A 21,451-nucleotide genomic window follows, 5' to 3' on the forward strand; every position below is an offset into this window, starting at 1 on the left:
AAGGAATGGGTGTGATGCCTCCTCAATCAAATAAACTGGTTCTACCTCATTTAGAATTTTTATTAAGTTATAAATATAGTTTTTAGTATGCTATCATACTTAAACAAAATATTATTGACTTCTTGGACATATTCTGATGATTATTTTTTATATTTTCAGATACTTCGAATTCTGCTGGTTGCTGTGGTTTCAAGATGTAAATGTGACTCCACTAACGGATACAACCACGGCAATGGGAACACAGCGTCGCAGATTGGAGATCTTCTCAAGCCGCCACCGCTTCCACAGTTGTCATCTTTGGCACCTGTGCCATTCCGCGGCGGAGGAAGAGCACGCCAAAACGTAGATGTTGGATTCCAATATCTACCCCCACCACTACCACCCGCCCCTCCTATCGCATCATCTACGGATTTCAAGTTCCCTGCTCCTTTCTACAAACAATATAATTTCAATTTTGTGCCTCCACCCCAACCATTTGCAACTACGCCGTCACCTTCTATATTCCAAAAAGTGTCTGGGTGGCTTTTCCCTTCTAAAGAGGTGTCTTACGAGACAGGTCTCACTGGAACTGGTAGCATCGCACCTATAAAAAAAGATTGTAACCCTTGCAATTTAGTGCCATGGATACCAGTAATAAGATACGAAGGTGGGTCTAAAAATATACAGCATAGTATAAGTCCGACCTATGGGCCGCCAAGTCCTACGGCATTTACAAGTATACAAAATATTGGCCAGTATACACCCCCTTCTTTAAATACAAATAATTATGATCAAAGACAGCAAAGTTTTTCAACTGGTGTGCCGCATGAAGTTTATGGACCTCCCAAACAAATTAAGCCACTTAGCAATTCATTTAGATCATTAAGCTCAACTTATGGGCCTCCAAGTCCTACACATGTCTTGCCAATTTTGCAAGAAAATTCCATTACCAATACGTATTCCCTCTCAAGTAATTCTTATGATCTACCAAGTTCTTCATATGGAACACCTAGTACACCCACTGGACACCCTAGTTCATCTTATAGTCTGCCTGGTTCAATCAGTTCAATACCTAGTTCTACTTATAGGCCACCCACGTCTAGTTTTGTATCCTCCCCTTATGATAACACTCCTTATTTATTATCCACAACCACCTATTCACCAATATCTCCAAATTATTATCCTGACGTCGTAAATAAGGAGTTACCTAGTCAAAGCGATGTGGAAGTATTGGAAGGTTTGAAACCAGCCACTGAATTAGAATTACCAAACGTTTCTTCTCCAACAGGATTTAAAAATTCATACGGTGATCTAATAACTAATACGTATGCCTTAGATATCCCATACTCAGTATCCGCTACTGCTGCAGAATCAAACAAAATCAAAACGGAAGTATTGCCATATGAAAGTAAAAAGTTAAATACACCAAACATTTCAGTTGCTCTTGCTAATCCAGCACCATTCACATTAAATAGAGGAAGAAATATTCACACTTTGCAACCAGTAGCATTACCTAACTTAAGCGTGTCTCCTCTACCACCAATCTTTAATGCAAGACCGTTTCGAACAGTATCAACTCAATACTCGACAAACATAGGCAATAGTATTAATTTTATGCAACAGGCAACAAACAATATAAATGTAGCGAAAAGTGTCCCAATTGTAGAATTCATACATTCTATAGAATATCCTACTACTGTGATTCAGTCACCTATCATTGATATAGGCACATCCAAATCTTCAAATCAAACGAAAGATTATAGACACATACAAAATCATTTCATAATAGATCAAGTAAAAGATATATCATCACAAGCGTCAGAAGACCATATATCTGCCGCTAAATCTCAACAAGATGCAAGTTTTGAAAGTACGGGTACAGATTTTGGGAACGATTTGTATGAAGTAGGCCTCCCTTTAGGCTTAAATCCAAATTCACAAATTCCTTCTAATCATAAGCCTGATTTTGCTGATTTAAGGGGTGTAAAGGATGAAGATGTTGATAAATACAGAACTGAGAGTAATTTACAGAACATAGACTCTCCTCTATTATATCTCAAACCAAGTGCACCACACAAAAATTATGAAAACTTTGTTACACTGCCTAGTCCGGGAAAAGATAATGAATATGAAATTTACGATGATATTCCGAGTACAACATCACCACCTCAGCAGTCAACACTTACAAGTGCGTGGGACGAAAGTAAAACCTACTTCAGTGATCTATCGCCACCAACAGAAGAAGAAGATGAAGCTAACCATGCAAAAGTGATACAAATAATTGTACCATATACAACAGGGCAAAAAGATGATATCAAGTCATGGTCCAAAGATTGGGAAACTCCTCAAGAAGATTTTCTTGCGCGAAAAGTTCAATCAAACACAGAAAATTATAGTTACAGTCCTAGTACTTCTACGGAAATTTATAACCTTGGCATCACAACAGAAGTACCGCCTGTGACGATATCGGAACATAATGACGCGGATCGATTGAATGATCAAGCAACACCGAATGACCTTTATGACGTTAAGGAGCCTCCATTCGATATAATAAAACTACAGCATACTATTGATAATTGGACTCAACAAGAATATTCCAACTCTAAGTATTTTAGAATGCCACAAAAAGTTCGATCTAATGAAATATATGCCAAACAAATCCCTGACGATTACTTTACCACTACTATGAATCCTGTAACTAATTACGTTACTGGAAATAATAATTATAATTACGATTTTTATGACCATGAAGTATCCAGTAGTATTCAGCACACTGTAACTGATAACAAAAACGGTTCTTTCAACAAGCCTCAAAAAGAATACAACACTATTGAAAGAACAAAAAGTGAGTATAATAGCGGCAAGAGTGAAATACCAGATGAGTTTAAAACATTACATATCTACACAGCTGCATCGTCGTTCCGAACTTCCACTACCACACCTGCGCCGTGGAGTGAGGTACAAACTTCAATATCTCCCTTGACGAAAGAAAAAGTATATGTAGTAACTTCCAAGCCGTGGCATGAAAAGCCGAAAGCTCCAGAATACGACTACGATACAGAGACGTTCGAATCAAAGAAAACAAGTACTGATAATACTGCTTCTGAATCAGACGGTTTACCATTTAAATCGCCAAGATTCTCCTACAGACCTTCCTTTGGTTTTACAACTACTGGAACGCAAGACCATTTCCATTTGGACACGTCATTGCCTTCGAAAGATTGGCATCAAAGTAGTAAGCATGCATTTTAATAAATTAACTATCAGTCAACTGTTCACACCAAATACTAAACTTCTTTTTCTTATTTCAGTCAATGACTTATGGAGTCGGACTCAGAGCGAACATATAAATCTATTTGAAGGAACTGAACAAAAAGATATCACTAATGTGGAAGAGGTTTTTATGACTTTTTATACTAACTCTCTTATTATATATTTATTTTTCTTTGAAGTTGTTCTTAAAAGTATTTAAAGAACTAATAAAGTGCACTCTGGTTTTTCACATTTCCCACAAAATAATAATTATGTACGAAATTATATTACTTATATGTACAAATAACTTTACAACTACGTTCTTTTTTTGTCCCTTATTATCTACTTCGACTTGTATTATGTCATTAACAAATTTGTAATCAATCAAATAATAGTAAAAAAATCATCACAAGATCATGACATTATTTAAAATAAGTATATTTTCATCTAAAGCATTATGATTTTTGGTATAATGATCTCAGTGTTGCTGCGAGACTATAGATATTCATAACAACGAGTAGGTGTTATAAAAATGTATTATTTAACAATGATCTATATCCATCCTTTTTCAGGATACAGCCACTCCAAAGACTGCAGTGTCGTGACTCCTGAATAATGAAGCCCCCGTTATAGACGATATTATTTAGAAATGTGTAGTGGTTCAAAAATATCACAGATTTCAGTGTCAGTGTCTAGTGTATTAGAACACTTGTGTCTACTAAAGTGATTTGAAGAGACTTTACTGTAACTAGATTTGTAAATACTAAGGACTGACATCTCTTATTAAGTAAAAGTGTGGCTTTAGATATTTCTTTTAACGAAATTGTAGCATTATCGTTAAATTTGTAATTCGGTATGAATATAATCGAATATTTTGTCAGGTATATCAGAATTATTATAAACAGACTTATGATATTAAAGAACCAATGATCTTAATTATTAAAACTTAAATCTATGCTTTTTGCTGCTGCTGGAAAATTTGCTTCTAAAATAATTATATGTGAACCAAAGCAGGGCCATACGTAGCCTCATTATTTAGAATTTTTTAATCTATTTTAGATATAAGATTTCATTATTCTGGTTACTTACTCTTTGGTATCCAAAATGTGAATAACCTGATTGTATATTCATACGTATTTACGTAATATATAGTGTGTAAATATTGGTCTGATACTGAAATGTAAATATACCTACATACGATTGTACCTAATGAGAATTAAGTTAATATATCTTTATGTAAGATTGAGATAAGATTACAATTATCAATAAAATGTACATACCTGATTAAAAGTCATCTTCAATAAATTAATTTGAAAATAAATTTATTTGTACACCTGATATTAAACATACTTATGACCATATATATACAAATCTACAATTGTTCTAAACTATGAGGGCGTTGGCCTAAAACTTCTGTTTTTGATTTTGAAGTACAGAAATTCTGCGCTCCAGCTGATAATAGTTATTAAGGTGACGAAGTTTAATACTACGATGGGCATTCTGTATGATCCAGATACATCACGGATGCGGCCTGAAATTAAGAAAATAAGTAAATTAAGTTGGGCCAAATTAAAATTTGCATTCTCTAATTGCTGACACAATCCACGTATTACGAAAAGAGGACCATTAGAGGAACCATCCATAGAGGGCTGAATTTTAAGGGCTGATGAGATGTGGATGACTTTGCGTTATCGTCATTATCATTATATAAATAGACTAGCTGACCCGGCAAACTTTGTGCCGCCTCAAAATCTATTTATCAAATATATTTCATATAGAATATAGCCTATGTTACTCGTGGATAATGTAGCTTTCAAACAATGAAAAAATTTTTAAAATCGGTCCAGTAGTTTTTGAGCCTATTCATTACAATCAAACAAACAAACAAAGTTTTCCTCTTTATAATATTAGTATAGATTAGTATGGATTAACAATAGATTAAAAACAGTTACGCACATTTTTCTCTTTTGCTTGTGAACTGATTTTCTATTTATTTCGTTTCGTAGCTATTGAATAGTTTTATTTTGTGTTATCAAAAAATGTTGACTTTCGATAACTACTAGTAATCATTTCATATAAGTATATCAATATTATTCCCCAATGTTTTTTTTTTTTTTTTTTTTTATATTGGTGTACCTATGTATATTTTATTTATTTATTATTCGTTAGTTGTCTCTTGACTTTTAAGTAGAGTCCGATAAACGACATTGGAATAGGTTATGGACAACAATTTTAAACACGTGCGTTCTTATTGGCAATAATTAATTTGATTATGTAGATAATATTTTTAGATTATGTAGACTTGGGTAGTATCTTGGGTAGTGACTTACAATTTCAATGGTACTTTGATAAGAGTTTTGATTTTATATAATGTATTTTATTTATGAATTTGAAAGAACATGCGGTCTATCTGATGATTTGTTGCTGCCGCATTTGAAGTTATTAACCACAATTTTTTTTAATATTTGTTTGTCCACTACGGATTGTTATCCCTGATGATAAAATCAAACCACGTCAAAATAATAGTACTGTTTAAAAGTAGATTTAAGACAGTTTTAAAGCTCGGTGATGTAGTGGTTGTGCTATGGCAGTTCAACTACAACGGGTTATAATAATTTTATAAGGTATTTTAATTTAATAATAGAGACTTAATTACTTAATTTAATTTAATACTAGAGGCAGATCGCCTTAAGTTAGTATAGAGTCATACTGCGCATTCCCGATAAAGAATAGTATGCATCATTCCTAACACGTTAAGTAAAGGTTCTTGGATTATAAAATTTGTAAAAGTAATGTCATAATTTATTACTTCTTCTACATGTACCTATAAAAAGAAGTATTTATCAGCAATTTGTGTTTGTAATGAACAAAGAACGATTTTAAAGTAACATAACCTTGTTTAAATTGTGACAATGCTACCGGAAATTCTGATAAACCGTCACTTTCACTAAAATATGTATAATCCCCATAGTCGAAAAAGGTATTTTTTCTACCTAAATATATATTTTTGTTTAGAACGTTACAACCTTGGACTCGTCAAAAACCTTGTCTACTTTATTTAAGTAGGCACTTTAAGTACAAATATACTGATCACACATGATCATTCTAATTCTAAAGTGAATATTTCATCAGACGAGCTGTATCAAAAGTACATACGAAACCACTTATTATTATGAAAAAATTAAATGTATGGCAACGAATTATTATTTAAAGAGAATTTAAAGAACATTTATTTATTTATGGACTAACTTTTTCCGAACTAAAAGAAGATAATGTTTTGTATAAAAAAGATAAGATAGGTGGCGTTATTTATACCTAAAAGTGATCCAATCGTTATAATAACGATTCCATTGAAGAACATCTGTATTCCTGAGGCAAATGGTAGCCTTTCAAGGGGCACGTAGCTCGGGATGATTATGTTCATGTACACCGTTCTTACTCCCTTAGTTACTCCCATGGCAAGTGCCACAAATAGCATTCCGGTAAACGAGGTAGTGAACAGCATTACTGAAATGAGAAAAAATATATTGAGACATCAACTACGTTCGTACATCATAGATATTATATTACATATGTATGTAATTTTATTTCTTAAGGAAATCGGGGAAATGGCTGATATGCCTGTAAGGCGTCCAACTATATAATAGCAATATACGAGACATAGGGAGGAAAAGTATCATTTAAAAAAATATATAAAAAATAGAAGCTGATAAATTTTACAGTTCAATTAATGATTCGTAACATTCGCATTATATCAATAACAAAGAATATAGAAAACTGTGAATATTTTCACCTTCAATTCAATTTATTACTCTTAAGATATCAAGTTGATTAACCTTAATATAACGGTTGTAAAGCATATAGTTGAAACAGAACGCTTATCTAGTTTGTGCATTTAATATTTGTATTAATATATGAATGTATATATACGATATACATTTAAATTACTAAGGTTTTTACTTACTGGTTCGTGTGAAGATGATGATTATTAAACTGACCATATACATAACGCGAGGTGGTTTATGACACCATTCTCCAATGAATGGGGATACTACTCGGAAAAGCGTATCTGAAAATCCTATAACAGCCATGATTTTCGCAATATCTGCCGTCTCAAATTTTAACATATCGTTCAAGATAATTGGCAATAGTAGAGAAAAGTTCGTCTCTACACAAGCTGCTATTGATAACCCGAAGAGAATATTCACAAAAATTGGATCTCCCAGCAGAGTCAAATCAAAGAAATCGATGAATCGCTCCAGAAGACCTTTTGTTTTTTCTTTCTGTGCTTCACCGTTCAATAAATTATTGTGCTTTATGTTCAGATTCTTTGTATTATCAGGTTCGTTAAATATGTTAATAGAACTTCCCAAATTAATTTCTTGAGATTCCCACCATTTGTATCTTGAATCCACTAAAGGCGTATTGGCTGTCTTTTTGCTTAAGTCAGGATGTGATACCGCATTTCTCGTTTGAAGGCTTGCGTCGTTCATGAGTGTATGCATGGATAAACTCTTAGGTGGTGGTAAACTGATGTCTATTGATTCTTCTAGGCGGGGTAATGATTGAACGTCTGAAAGTATTTTTGATTTCGCTCATCAGTTGTGTATTACATGTGATTTTTTAAAAGTCGAATTATGTTTAAGATTTATTTCAAAATATATCCTTTGAAAATAAAACATTAAAGATGATAAAATTGAAAGTTGAAAGACTAGCACATGCTAATATTATAATTGCAGAAGTATTAAAAATAACAATGCTACATAAATATAACGAACCTGTGTGTTTAGACGAAGTAGTTATGCTACCATTAATAAGTTCTACGCTAGATTCCTTATTAAGTGGTTCTGTTTCTTCCGTTTGTGGTGGATCTTTTAAGTACCATTTCGCAGGTCTTAGTAAGCAAGCCGCTAATAGAGAATGAAGGCATATTGCACTTAAGATGAGTACCGCATATCTCCATCCAAAAGCGTACATAAGGGCGCTCATTACCAGAGGCATGTAAATAGTTCCCAGTCCTGTAATAGACATGCCTAATCCTATAGCTCGTCCTCTTTTCTCCTTGAAAAACGAATTAATTGCTAGCGAGAAAGCAGCCATCACTGCTGCTACTCCAGTTGCTGAAAGAGAATTCAAGAATAAATCAGATGATGATCATTTGCAAATATATTTAAATGTTTATAAAACTATACTTACAATTGATAATACTGTAAGATATTATGAATAAGCTAAAACTGTTGGCGATCGATGTAAGAAATAAACCCAATGAGATAAATATGGCTCCAAAAACAGCCACTTTTCTGTATCCAAATCGTCGTAAGACAGGTCCTCCGAAGAAGGAGAGAAGCATACCCAAGCCATGGTTAAGGATTATGACAAGTGTTCCCTGGGTTGCTGTCAAATTTGTATCCTCGAAAGCTTTTTGAAATACCAGTCCAAAGCCGGCGATAAGAGGAAGAACTACTACCTGAAATACACACACCAATATATCTACAGATATCTAGGAGAAAGAATATTAATAAAACCTAAATAATTAAAAATTATACATTAACTTGATTTCAGAATCTCCTTTTTGAAGTCGATTACACAATCGTATCTTTCGAAAGATAACAACTGTGATGCGATAATAAGCTTCATACTTAAATAATAATTATTTCATAATTTATCTGAATATAAAATATGATTCTGAAATAAGTCAAATTAATTATAAAATTTAGTAAGTAGGACAGTTGGTATAAGTTTTAAAAATTGCGACCATATACGCCGGTGGTCAAAGTTCGAATCCCAGAAATGAATCTCCAGTATAGATTCATGTTAATTAATTATTTCTTATTTCAATGTCTTAATAATGTTTATTGTAGCTTAGCTAGCTTCAACGATTAAGGAAACAACAAGTAGTTAATCTCATATCAATATACCTAAATAATTTAAAAATCTTAAATTATGTCAACATTTTTGAGGAATCTAAATCAAATCCTGATCAAATCTTTCGCATTTGATCAGGAGATTCATATACAGCATCCAGATGGTAAAATACTTACATTATTTAAAGCATACGCGAACGTAACGACCCACCCGTACCCTCCATCCGGTGGAACTTTATTAGTCTTTGCACTGGACATTATAACCGATTTCCAAAAGTCACTACAAACATCACAATACACAAACACTAATGAATATTCTTAATACACTTTGCACTTATTTCTTCACATGTTTTCATTTGACTTCATTTCTATTTTAACACTGTTTTATTTGTGTTGCAGTAGATAACCGTTCCTTAGTATTTCCTGGTCTCAATCGAGTATTGACTTGAAAAAGGTGAACAATGCATGATCGAGAGTACGTCAGTCTCTCTTTGTGCCCGCATGTGGAGTTATAAGGTGACAAGTACAGAAGCAGACATTCCGAGCTGTTATCGGTTGACTTTATAATGTCGCTGTTATCAACCGAGGGGTTTATAGCTCGCACATATTTATTTGGTATCTATTTTAGACTAGTGCGTTAATTAAAAAAAATGTGATTGGGCAAGACTGTTGAGGTGATTACAAGAACAATTATCTTATTCAAATATTTTTCAGTTGCTCGTTGTAACGTAAGGTTAAAACAATTTTGGTGGAAAATTATATTCTTTAAACGGGGATGAAGATGCTGTTTTTGGTTGTAATTTTATAAAGGAAAAGTATTTCAACTATACAGGGTGAATTTTTCAAACGGGCCTTCAGGGCCAAATCCGAAACTATAAGGATTAGCGAAAAATGCTGAAAGGAGTTACGAGGCCGATTTTGATAAAAAATAAAACTGCATCATTAGTTTTTTAAAATATCTTTTTACTTAGCCGGGAATCGCACGAGTTCATTTTGAAAAAAAATACAACCTCTATATTATTCCACTATCTGATAGTGTCCCTTATAAGGATCAAATTCTGGGAAGTAATGTTATGTGACAAATTAAAGGAAAAGGAAAATTTTGAAGAAAATACATATTTTTTCTTACATTGACATACTAATCCTTAAGGATTATACATAACAAATAATTTATGTATAATTCTTTAGAAACATACGTAAATCATACCATTGAAGAATTTGTTGGTTAATCAACTAATTATTCGATGTTATGACCATGACTTACGGCTTAGTATGAGAAAGTAATAGTTTGGCAAATAAGTTACCGCCGTTTTTAGGATTTTTTTTTTAATAGAAATAGATAACTGATTAAATAGTAAATTTTTATAGTGTTTTGTTTACAACTTCGTTTAAACGTTAAATATGATTTTCTTTATCTCTTTGTTTAGTAATCACTCGGATTTGACTCGAAATAGTCATTTTTGCAAATAGTCAACTTTACGTCTGTATTAAACGAAACTCCGCCAATAGCAAGTTAAATCTATTATAATGGTCCTTAAAATAACCTTAACTAAGTCGGACATAAAAATATAAATTCTTGGAGAACAAATCGTCCGCTTTCGAATGATTTGAAACATTGAGCAAAAAATATTGTTTATACACGAAATGTTTAAATTGATGAATGGCGGGAACTTAACTGCCAAATTAATATGAAAAAATATGTATTTTCTTAAAATTGAGGCTTTTCCTTTAGTTTGTCATTTATCATTACTTCCCAGATTTTGATCCTTGTAAGCAACACTATCAGATAGTGGAATAATATAGAGGGTGTATTTTTTTTCAAAATGAACTCATTCGATTCCCGGTTAGGGAAAAAGTGATTTTAAGAAAGTAATGATGCAGTTTTAGTTTTTATCAAAATCGGCCTCGTAACTCCTTTCAGCATTTGTCGCTAATCCTTATAGTTTCGGATTTGGCCCTGAAGGCCCGTTTGAAAAATTCACCCTGTATTTTAAGAGTTTTATCTTACAAAGTCTACCCGTCATAAGAAGTAGCAAAACAGAAAATACTTTACGTATTTTGGGTGATTAAATTTTAGTTTTTTTCTAAAATGAAAATATTTAAAGTGACAAGTTAATTCACTTTTATTTCTTACATATTGCTATGATAAGGTTAATAATGAATATTATTTATTGTAAATTTAAGCTTCTCCTAAATTTCTTGCCTAGTGGTTAAGAAACGCGGCTTCTCGATCGAGAGGTCCGAGGTTCAAATCCCAGGCACGCACCTCTGATTTTTCAAAATTATGTGCGTATTAGAAATTAATTATCACTTGCTTAAACGGTGAAGGAAAACATCGTGAGGAAACCTGCATACCTGAGAGATTTATAAAAAATCTCAAAGATATGCGAAGTCTACCAATACGCACTTGGCCAGCGCGGTGGACTATGGCCTAATCCTTCTCATTATGAGAGGAGACCCTTGCCCAGCAGTGGGACGTTAATGGGTTGATGATGATGATGATGATGAAATTTCTTTGAGTTTGAACTTTGAAAACTTTGAATTGCACAATGGCTTTTAAATTGGCGAGATGAAAATGAAAAGGGATATGACTCATAACATCACAGTTCTTTTGGTAATAAACATTACTAAATTTATCTCTGTTGGTTGTGCTAAATTACTAAACGTTAATAACTATTTACCATGCGAGTATGTATGTATTTACAGTGTACTATCGGTCCAATAATGATAACAAATCAGGTCGTGGTAACTATGGAATCTTTCTACTGTGGCTATTCACACGTAGCACTCTACATTTGTAGAGTCTACATCGCAGCAGTGATAGCTCAATCGAGGGGTCCAAGATTCGAATCCCAGGTATGCACCTCTGATTTTTCAAATTTATGTGGTTATTACAAATTAATTATTGCCTGCTTGAACAGTAAAAGATAACACCGTGAGGAAACCTAAAAAAAAACTAGGTACCTATGTGATGTCTATTAATCCATACGTAAAGTACGTAGCCGCGGTGGCCTATCTATGGTTTAAATAGCTCTAATACTGAGATGCGTCATGCGACCCATGGTTTAGCAGTACGACTATGTTGAGTTGACGACTAATAGTTAGGTACGTGTGAATTAAAGTGTATCAGCTGCGTTATGGTAAAAAAAACATCTTTTTGTGATAGAGTAGCCAACATCATAAGCGCGGTGTAACTAATACTAACGTTGTGGTTGTTATATAGTCAGCGTCGTCCACAATTTTGATTTGGACGGCAAAATATGTTTGAAAACAACATATACATTTTCATACAGATTCGATCCCATAAAATTGCCGTTGTGATGTGGTGTTGGTACGTGTGAAGACGCTCACTTGATTATGTACGGTAGTTTCCAATCAGATGCATATCAACATTAATTATTTATATAACTTTAACTTATATTTTATCAGCGATAACTTGGTCACGCAATGGATTAAGCTTATCGGAATTAATTGTGTCGATCATTTTAGGATTATTATGGGCAGTAATCTAATATGTGACTCTACATGCATTTATTTTATCCATTATTATTTTCATTATTGTTTGGTTTTAGATTATAATGCTGACAGCAAATGTATTGCTTTCGCATAGATTAAAACTTGTCAGGATAGTTTTTCCCGCCATTGTTTCAAATATATTGTCTATTGTCATAGATTAGAAAAGATTACTCACTCCTAACAAGAAAATGTACCCAGTTTTGAGAATTGAAATAGTTGCGTAAAAAAGTTTTGCCACGTCTCCGTGCTAAAATGTCCCTAAAATATTTGAAATAATTATTATAAATTATTTAATTATCATGTAAGTTACGCAGTATTAGTTATTTATTCGTAAATTTTATCTAAAAATGTTTTTATTTGTCAAGAATTCAAAAAAGGAACTTACTATAATAAGCCATTTGCGGCTTCATTCAATTTCAAGGCGGCGAAGTATCCATACTAATCTATGTCTATTGTGGAAAAGTTGCAGATAATAGGTAATTTAAAAAATCCAGTTTCATAATTGACGATTAGATTCATATTGTTTCAGAAATAAAAATACAATAAGGGTCTTTTGAAAAAATAAGAACATTTATAGATATAACTGGAAATGTGAGTGCCCCCGTAGTGCCTATAACATAAAAACGTTTTATTTTATTTCTGTACTTTGAAGTATGGAGTTTCGTGCGCCGCTTCTTCTCCATAGCAAAACATCTTCCGAAGCGGTGGTAGTTTGTTGACTTTCAAAAAGTATTCTACATGAATAAATTTTTAATAAATAAGATACATTATTTTTGAATAATAAATTATATTTAAATTTGAATTTGAATTATGTGTAAAACGGATATGCTTATACGGTGCATTGCATTCCAACTTAGTCTTCTGACGACCTCCATATGAAAGGAATATTGTTCTAAATATATTAAAACAATGTCTGGTGTTTCATATATAGGAACAAATCTATTTATACGCCAGTACAACACCTAGCAACAATGGCGTTTAATCACTTAATTGGGTTGATTATGACGAGTGCGATGATAACGAATACAATATACCTACTACATATATCCTATGACCGTTGTTGCATTGCACAAATGCATTCTCTTGAAATACCTATGAGTAATAATACCAGAAATAGGTACCTACTCAAATGTTCCAACTGCGTTTGATGTTCGAGTATTTAAAATTTAAGTATATAAAAATATCCATTATATTATAAGAGTCATAAATATAAGTTAATACTTATTTTTTAAAAGCAGATTCCACTGCTTTTACCCTAATTATTACTAGTTTGCGAAATTTGCAAAACCACATTTTTGTCTTTAAATCGATACTATTCTAATACGTTAGATAGGATTTCTGTAATTTGGATTTAACTGCTGCCCACGGGGGGCAGTAGATAAGTACCTATTCAAAAACAGGCAAAGTGTGCGCTCGTTGGCTGCTTTAAATAAAATGCTTTCAGAGTTGGACTTTAAAAAGATTTGCTATTTTTAATTTTCAGGCATTTATTACACGAAAAAATGCTTGATAGTAAATAAAAAAGTCTTTATAAGTTTTATTTTTTTATATATCAATACATTAATTTTCAATTTTGTTGCAATGGTAACTGATTTATGGTCGATTTTATTCATTTTATGCTCGATCGATAACTATTGCTGACAATTACATTATCAGGAGACGATTAGGTATTAATTTGTTCATATATCGACTATATCACAAAGATTGGAAGTTATAAGGGCTTCATTAAAACCACTTACCTCAAAAACGTGTATCAAAAATATTTAATAATCACTTACATAAGTACACATAAGTAAGTAACGTTCCGTACTTCACTCACTTTACACATATCATAATTCATAACACAATTCACCTAAATAATTAGCTAAACAAACCATATATGCATTAGATATTGCGGACTATCTACACGTGTGATCCGTAACTTACAATTCGGTTGACCCCAGTACACTGACATGCTCTTTGTTCATTTAATCTACATCGTAATTGGTGTCCCATTTACCAATAATCTCTTTGTTCACTAAAACTACTTTACCCTAATAAATACAATAGTGGCCTTTACACTTTATTACTATTTAAGTGTTAATCAATTCTTTTTCTAGTTTCTTGTGTCTTCGCGCAGTGAAGTACTTTTCTAAGCCCCACGAGATCGCCGTGAGCCATGTAAATATGTTCAAGCAGTGTAGGGTTACGGCTATCGAGGCAGAATCCTTAATCCAACCTGAAATAAAATAATTATAGTTTAAAAAGTAAAAACCACGCTAAAATCGCACAAGGAAGCTCTATAATTCTGATTCCTGACGATCCTAATGAGATGAATGGGATAAAATTATTATAATCGTGTATTGTCATTGGTTTTCCATAAATGTACAAAATTTTAAAGTAATTGGACGGTTCAAAGTGGGTAAAAATCGAGTTCAAATAATCCGTTACATACATACATATAGGTCAAGCTAATAAAAGCGTGGCAATTAGAAGAATTATATTTCATTTTCTAGCGTGAAGCAGTTCTCCAGTTCTTGTGAAAGGGTGTATCTATATTCCTGCTGACTTATATTTAAGGCGCCCATGATAGTCCTCTGGAGTAGCTACGCATGTATGATCGGCTTCATATAGAATTTTATCTATATCTATAGTCATCACAATTTAATAGGCCCATTTTGACACATGACATCGCTAGGCTCTAAGCATGTGACATACAAATCGAAAACCAAAGAAACCGATTTTTACGACAAATCGATAATATCCAATATCCATACATCGTATTGTACAAATTACTTAATATTTTGTAAACAGAATATTATTCTATATTTTTCTAAATCATATAAATATTGAATAAAAAGGAGAAAAGAAAATAAATTCTAGTGTAATTTAAAAATTTCATCATTTTTAGAAGATTAAATAAAGCATCGTTCGTAAGCTGTATTCTTTTTTTCGTTTTATCATTCACTAAGAAACAAAGTGTTGATTATTTTATTGTTGTTATAATGAAAAAGGGATAAATAATTAGTTATTGCTAATTCTAAGTTTCGATTATTTAAAAGTTAATCGATTATGATTTCTTCCGAATGCTTTGAAGCCGAAAGCTCTAACTGTCACGTGGTCGTAATCTGCCTACTAAAAAGTTAGTTTAAGACATTAATGACATTGGGATGGCATGTGTCAAAATGGGCCTATTAAATTGTGACGACTATATATGGAGTTGGTTACACTGTCCCTGGGGAGCAGTTACCACTTACCATCACGTGGACTACATGCTCGTCTACTATTTCATCCATAAATAGTAATGTTTTTTTTAACTTCAGTACAAAACGTTAAAGACGAGGTTATCAGATATGCGTAGTTAAACAAATATTTAAGTGTACTTATTACAAAGTGTCCTCAATGAAAAGTTTATAACTATTAAAATACCCATAATAAAAAAATAATCTGTCCTTGGAAAGCCGGTTCAATATTTTAAATAATAATGTAAAATGTAGGTGCAAACTGCAAAAAAATACTTACTTCTATAAACGTGCCTATTTCAATTTCAAAGCTCTTATTTTTCTGTCTGTTTCATAGTTACGAATAAATTATTTATAAGTAGAAACGAATTAATTTATTTATTTCATACCATTTTCATGGAAAGATAGCTTTATACGGGGTGACTTCTATGGATACTTCTATGTTATATAAGACCAATTCGACGGTCTTACCCAAATAATTCTAAATAAAAAACTTAAAATACACTTGCTTCCAATGTTAAATAACAAAATATGTTTACATACCAACAACAGGGCCGAGACCCATATACACGATGCCAGCTGTGAGAAGCTGGATTCCAGTGGCACCAGGCAGCTTATGGAGAGGCACATGAGTTGGTATGACCAACGCCATGAATACTGTCCTCAATCCTTTTCCGAAACCGATCATAACGGCCACGAGAAGAACTACGGAGTATGTTTGACAATAGGCCAGAACTGTAAATAAAAAAATCAATGATTACTGTTTGTGGTAATCAGGTATAGTCCGTGTAAAACTGCTAGTCCGCTTTGAATATAAAAATGAATCGCGTCGTCATAGCAAATTGTATGACTACAGCTGCTTGCAACAACTTGAGAGCGGACTAGCAGTTTGGCGCGAACTTTATTCTGGTATAAGGCCAATGGGCCGCTTGGCGCAAAAGAAATCATCATCATCTTAAATTTACTTAGCGTACTTATTAATGCATCATGGGCATTCCCGATGCTTTGGAGCATAAATAACCTTAATTTTATCTATGATTTTATCTATGAAGTGCAACAGGATCTGTTATCGTACTGATTAATTATGTTTTATCATTAAATATGTCGATAAGGCAGACGAGACATCGTATGGACATTTGTCACACCAGAGGAGTGTTCAATATATGAATAATGCTTTGGTTTACAAATGAACATAATTTATCAGGCTTGTTATGATTTTTTAACTGTTGAAGAATAACGCAAGGGTTAACAAACAAAACGACGAAACAAAACAAAAGGTCTAACACAAGTTAAATAATCTGCACAACACGTAAAAGTATTTTAGAAATAAATAAAAAATGTTTTTATTACCTACTCTTCCCATCGCCATAGTCATTACTCCAAACAAGAAGAATGAATTGTTATCCCAGCCGATTTTACCGGCTATGAACGGCACGCAAAATCTTACGCATATATCAATCCCAGCTAAAAGAGACATGAACAATGCTACTTGAGGCTTTGATAATCCGTAGTCTCCAAGTATAAATGGAGTCAGAACTGAGAAATTCAATTCATTGAAATTTGCTAAAGTTATACCCAACATTAAATTGATAAACGTGAAATCTTTCAATAGGTCTAAGTCAAAGAAGAAAGCAATTTTCTGACAAAATGTTAACTTTTCTTCTTCCTCGTTCTCTTCTGTTTCGTCTTTCTCATCGAAAACGTTATCATCTAAGGGAGCGTGAACTAGCAATTTAAATTTTTCGGCCTGGCTTTCTTCATTTTCTTTTAAATATTGTTCTAGTTTTAATGAAGCTTGTTTCAAAACTTCACTTTCGTAATTAAAATTATTAGATTTTCTTCTATTTCGTGTGCGGTAAGATTGATTACTGTGATTATCCTTCAGATATTTTCGCTCTTCGTTATCTTCTTGATTTTTGAATGAAACATTACTATGATTATCTCTGTGATAATTTTCGCCATAATGACCATCCATTTTGAAGGACTTAATACTTTTGCTGCCTACGAAATGTTTTTCTGCTCTATTAGCTATGTCTTTTGCCTTTTCTGGATCAATACTTTCAACAGCGGCCTTTTCATCAGCCTTTAAATCTTGCGGTGCTTTAAGAGTTGGACAGTCTTCTATTTCAGATTCCGGAATCTGCATATCTAATGTGGCCGAAGTTTTTCGTTTTGGTTTAAATGCCTCTCGGTCATGCGCTAGTGATCCTAAATTAGCAGAAGAATTTTTCTTCGATTCATTTAAGTACAATGTGGAAGATTTTCGTGACCGATTTTCTAATAAATTTGTCATGGACGGTTTTTTCGAATTCAAACGAGAAGTTCGAGTAGATCCATCTCTCGAAGACATCTTGCTTTTTGATTGCCTTGACTGGCTGAAGTAGCCATCGTTTGCCCGTAACATCATAGGAATTCCTGGATCAGTTATTTCATAACCGGGATTTTCAGGATCATCCTCATTATAAAGGTATTGACTTGAAAATACGCTAAGGTTTTTTAACTTATTACTAAAATATCCACTTTCATTGCTCTTTTTGTCATTTATTAAATGTAAGTTAGGCTTAACAGGAGTCAATAATTTATCTTCATAATTTTTTTCTTCGTCTTTTGTCACTGATTTAGAATGCCATTCCACTGGTTGTAAAAGTAGTGCACATGCTATGGCATGTAGAGAAAATCCACTTAAAATAAGAATAGCACCCGTCTCTCCGAAAACTGCGAACAATCCTGTGATAACATGAGGCCACATAATGGGTCCAAGTCCTGTCGTTGTCCACGAAAGACCGGTTGCCAGTCTTCTTCTATTTTTCCAATATGTATTGAGTGCCAGAGCATTTGCAGAACTGCTGATTCCATAGCCAGCACCTTATAACAAAATATATGAATATTAAAAATATATTTAATGTCTCAGTATAAAATATTAATGTAGTTCATTCATAAATTTTATGTGTACCTACCATACAGCACTGAGAACGCTATTAGATAAGTAGGAAAATTATATGAAAAAGTGGTTAGCATTAAGGATATAAAAACCACGATTGCCCCCGTCAATGAAACTTGACGGTAGCTAAACGTCTTAAATACTGGGCCATTTGCTAATCCTGAAAAAAAGTAAAAATAATAAGTACATTTGCTTCGGTTTATGATTATTTATGGCATCGATTTGGTTGAAAGTAATTTAAGATTTTTTGAAATAGCGTTGATTTGCGATTTCATAAGTGGTGACTAAAAGCTTCCCATACGTGGTCAAATATTTTTTGGGGGTTAATAGATTTTTTTATGTTATTTTTTATATTTTTTTCTCTTAGATATCCTATGCATATTCCATTTTGTTCGATAGAGCCATATTACATCCGCCTAATTCATAGGCTTAATTGTATTTTGTTCGTTTTTTTTAGTTCTTGTGCAATGCACCCACAGTCAGATACGTCAAAAGTCCCAAAAACACCACCCAAGAAACTGCTAGAAACCCCAACACCAGGTGAATACCACTACCAAGTGCTAGCTGTCTAAAATTTCGGCGTTTTCCAGCCTAGTATGGGATCCATATCCCCCAATTAAGCCAATAGTTACATTGTCCTGTGGGGTATTGAGGAGTTACCATGCGAGCGCGTCACGCACCGACGCAAGAGGTCATCGCGGCATTCACGTTTATGATGGTCGTGGTCTCCGAACTGGAGACACCCAGACGAGTGAACTTGTCCCGGAAGAGTAGACCAAACTGCTGCAGTAAAGGTAATGTTGACAACTGAAAAGGATACATTTCCAGAGATGAGGAAAAAAAAATTACGAAGAAATCTTCAATGCATTTTAATGGTAAAAGTAGTATTGGGTTAATCTCCTTAAAATGAAACGAAACTAAAATAAAATTACAGGTTTGTATAATAAAACTACATCTTAAGGTTTCCGCAATCTTTAAAGTTCATACGAGAACACATCAGCGTAATCTCGTCTCTGTGCAGATTTAATGTAGACATAAAACGTGTAGCTACAACAGTATTGCGACCGAAATGAAAATACTAACATTTCATGTGATTTCATTCACTAGTTATGAATGAATACTGTTCTCAATGAGACGCTATGGTACATTACGCAGACACACTTATATTTATGTATTTTGTAAATTATGTTTCATTATTACTTGGTTCCGACAGATTTCGACTTAAGAGCTTAAAATTAAATGTCTCTAGCATAGATTTTTTAAAAACACGAAATGCTGAGTATATTTACGGTAAAATATCCATTTGAGGTATATCAAGTCTACATTTGTTTAAACGATTCGTCTGTGAAAATAGGTCTAGTAGTTTTCTAGGTAAGAACAAACAAAACATCCATTTGAGGTATATCAACTTTACATTTGTTTAAACGATTCGTCTGTGAAAATTGGTCTAGTAGTTTTCTAGGTAAGAACAAACTTATAATTTTTACCTATTTTAGTATTAAATATTTTGGATGTAGCCATATTATGTTCGGCGAATAACTAAATGAAATAAACTGAAATAATTGGTTATAGTCGTATGCACAGTAATTTTCTAATCATAGAGACACATCCTAAAAATAATTCACTTTTTAAGATACTAACTACCCGATTTATTAGTTTATTTGGATTAACTATTTACTTAGACATTACATATATGAGATTTTTTATTTCAAACACTTGCAATATTGGAAAGATACTTACATTTGAAAAACCAGCAGCGAATATAATCATCCAACCCCATCCTCCGTCCGGCGGTATGAAGTCCCCATCTTTTTTCAGCTTTGAATTCAACTTTGACTTAACCATTTTCTGAAATGATGTACAGAACAAACTATGAGTATAATTTACTTCGATGGCACTCTTGACACGGAAGTTGTCAGTATGAGTGGTCTGGAGCAACTAATAACTCACAACTAGTCACAACACACTTCAAATGCGTTACGAATTAAACTGATAAGTTTTATAAGTGCACGTATTCATATTGAGGCGAATATAAAAGATCTTTTAACGAGATTGAGTACGTAGAAGTATATGTAGAACGTTTATAACAATTGTCGTTGTAGAAGCGATGATTAATAAAGGAATAGAACTGAGTAGGTACGTATACATATAGGTATTAAACTAAGCATTGAATGCGCTTACGTTTGCGCGTTCTTATCAGTGCAAGCATTATCCATCGATTATTGTAGTTTTATTGCTATTAAAACGCTCTATACTCACGGTTCATAACACAACATGAAACAACTTACTATTTTCAAATTATTCTAAGAAATCATTTGAATTTTCGACAATATTTTTGTCTTTAGTGACGTTTACAACAATTTGATTTTCGGAGCTCATAGGAACGGTTGCGTTCTAACGTAACCGAATTGTGTCTATCAAAACGGGCTAGTCACATTATCGTTTTATCATATCGAACAATAATAAACGCCCTTTTAATCACCCGTCGGCGACGTGATGTCTCAATCTAGTCGCACGGGTAACACAATAGTGATAGCGTAGTTGTGATAACCTGCATTCATGTGAAATGGGGTCATCATAGTTCCTCCCATTTAATTAAAACAGCGATAGACTAATAGGCCATTCATTATCAATAACAGTTATATTATATTAGTTATGTTAATGATCTGCTGGGCCAA

At 33.1% G+C, this 21,451-nt stretch overlaps 2 protein-coding genes across 2 annotated transcripts in view; one reads left to right on the forward strand and one right to left on the reverse strand.

Annotated features, from left to right (window-relative positions):
- The window catches only part of LOC140751527 (uncharacterized), a 19,084-nt gene extending 14,544 nt beyond the window's left edge, over positions 1–4,540 (forward strand). Inside the window, exons 2-4 of the mRNA XM_073085420.1 lie at positions 160–3,214; positions 3,291–3,376; positions 3,804–4,540. Coding sequence (XP_072941521.1) covers positions 160–3,214; positions 3,291–3,376; positions 3,804–3,836 — 3,174 coding nt within the window. The 3' untranslated portion in view covers positions 3,837–4,540. The remainder of the gene's footprint in view (positions 1–159; positions 3,215–3,290; positions 3,377–3,803) is intronic.
- Positions 4,537–20,717, reverse strand: LOC140751747 (uncharacterized). The gene is made up of 12 exons (XM_073085785.1): positions 20,514–20,717; positions 19,454–19,580; positions 18,790–18,933; positions 17,183–18,697; positions 16,376–16,567; positions 14,687–14,829; positions 9,273–9,413; positions 8,428–8,698; positions 8,010–8,351; positions 7,196–7,804; positions 6,547–6,738; positions 4,537–4,762 (listed from the first exon to the last, which is right to left on the reverse strand). The coding sequence occupies exons 1-12, from the start codon at positions 20,616–20,618 to the stop codon at positions 4,620–4,622; spliced, it is 3,924 nt and encodes a 1,307-aa protein (XP_072941886.1). The 5' UTR covers positions 20,619–20,717; the 3' UTR covers positions 4,537–4,619.
- Positions 20,718–21,451: the final 734 nt, after the last annotated feature.

This window comes from Epargyreus clarus, unplaced genomic scaffold (genome assembly GCF_041222505.1).
Source record: "Epargyreus clarus isolate Ecla_fem2 unplaced genomic scaffold, WU_Ecla_fem_2.2 ptg000023l, whole genome shotgun sequence".
Taxonomy (NCBI): Eukaryota; Metazoa; Arthropoda; class Insecta; order Lepidoptera; family Hesperiidae; genus Epargyreus; species Epargyreus clarus.

Coding starts and splice junctions, on each gene's coding strand:
- LOC140751747 (XM_073085785.1), bottom strand. CDS start 20,618: ATGGTTAAGTCAAAGTTGAATTCAAAGCTGAAAAAAGATGGGGACTTC. Junction 18,698..18,789: donor AGCGTTCTCAGTGCTGTATG/GTAGGTACACAT, acceptor TTTTGTTATAAG/GTGCTGGCTATGGAATCAGC. Junction 4,763..6,546: donor AACGATTGGATCACTTTTAG/GTATAAATAACG, acceptor TCTTAATTTCAG/GCCGCATCCGTGATGTATCT.